This window comes from Haplochromis burtoni, unplaced genomic scaffold (assembly GCF_018398535.1).
Source record: "Haplochromis burtoni strain Fernald_Lab_line unplaced genomic scaffold, NCSU_Asbu1 Contig_110, whole genome shotgun sequence".
NCBI classification, from domain to species: Eukaryota; Metazoa; Chordata; class Actinopteri; order Cichliformes; family Cichlidae; genus Haplochromis; species Haplochromis burtoni.
In genome coordinates, this window is record NW_024582471.1 from 1,307,022 (window position 1) to 1,308,297 (window position 1,276).

A 1,276-nucleotide genomic window follows, 5' to 3' on the forward strand; every position below is an offset into this window, starting at 1 on the left:
AAACTAACCACAGCAGTGTGTTGCATTTTATGATCTCACAATCAGTTTTAAGTAAATTAAGTAAAGTGCTTCAGTTAATGTTACTTTCCAGCACTGTTTTTACCACCACGGCTGATTTTACCTTAAAGTCATCAGCAGTGGCGCTCTCTACTGTTCCAAAGGTGTTTCTGTTGGACCAGTTTCCATCTCCATCAGGCAGGTCAGCATTGTTGCCCTGCTGGCTGGACCAGCGATCGCCGGCTGTGCACCTTCCGTAAATGCTGTTCTCATGGACGCTCGCCACCAGCGTCCATCCGCCTCCAGCTGTGGTCATGTCACAGTAAGTCTGGTACAGCATGCCATTAGCTGTGGTGAGGTAGTACACCCCATCTGGAAACAAAGTATTAAGAAAACATAGTTTCATTTTAAGAGGGTAGAAATATCCTGAATGTTGCCCGTTAAATAATTATGACTTGTGATTTGTGTGATTGCATTGTCCTCACCTTCATATTCACCATATCGGTCCTTGATCTCTTTACAGCTTCTTGCAATATAAGTGAATCTGTTCCTGAGTTTCTTCAGCTGTTCAAAGTCTTCTGTCTCACGTGTGGTTTCTGTGCATTTTTCTGAAAACAAAGTCAAGAAAATGTAAGAAAGTACACATGTAAAGCAATCTGGAGATTTGCAGTTGTGTGAAAAATATAATAGAAAACAATTTGGTCCTTTAAGTTAGGTTCATACTACTTCAGATAAACAACAACACATATTATAACATGTCTGTGTCGGAGTGTGGCTTGTGGCTCAGCTGCAGCGGAGGGGTGAAGCAATGGGTTCAGGGTGTGGTGTCAGTTGAGGCTGACTCACATACCTGACCTCCATCATCTGATCATGTCTCCCCTTTTGAGGATGTTGCCGGGACCAGGGAACGAGCCGTGTGTGGTGCTGAGCCAAGAAGGCAACTGGAAAGCTCAGCAGTGAAAAGCGCACAACATCTTTTTTCCCACATGGAAAAAAGTGACATGGTGTAAGATGTTTTGAGTTGTTGTTCATCTGAGGTTGTATTTACCTCATTTTAAGACCTGCTAAGGATCGATTATTTTTATTATGTCCTGATAGGTGATAAGTGTCAGATGGTGTATTTTCTTGTCGCTACGTGTATGTGTGCTGTATCACTGAAAGCTAATAGAAATAGTTGAAACGTTTTCATATTACCTATTTGTGAAGAAGTAAAATCTGCAAAGGATACTTGTTCCAAAAATACCAGACTCACAAAAAGCAAAATTATGCGATGTAACAT

The 1,276-nt window shown here is 41.5% G+C and overlaps 1 protein-coding gene across 3 annotated transcripts in view; it reads right to left on the minus strand.

Moving 5' to 3' along the window:
• The window catches only part of LOC102290515 (intelectin), a 7,670-nt gene that overhangs the window by 5,007 nt on the left and 1,387 nt on the right, over window positions 1-1,276 (minus strand). For 2 of the 3 annotated variants that reach the window (XM_042223403.1, XM_014335492.2), the window contains 2 exons: window positions 483-605; window positions 122-369 (listed from right to left, as the gene is read on the minus strand). In XM_042223403.1, the coding sequence (XP_042079337.1) occupies window positions 122-369; window positions 483-605 (371 nt within the window). The remainder of the gene's footprint in view (window positions 1-121; window positions 370-482; window positions 606-1,276) is intronic. The other variant, XM_042223404.1, reaches the window with a different exon arrangement.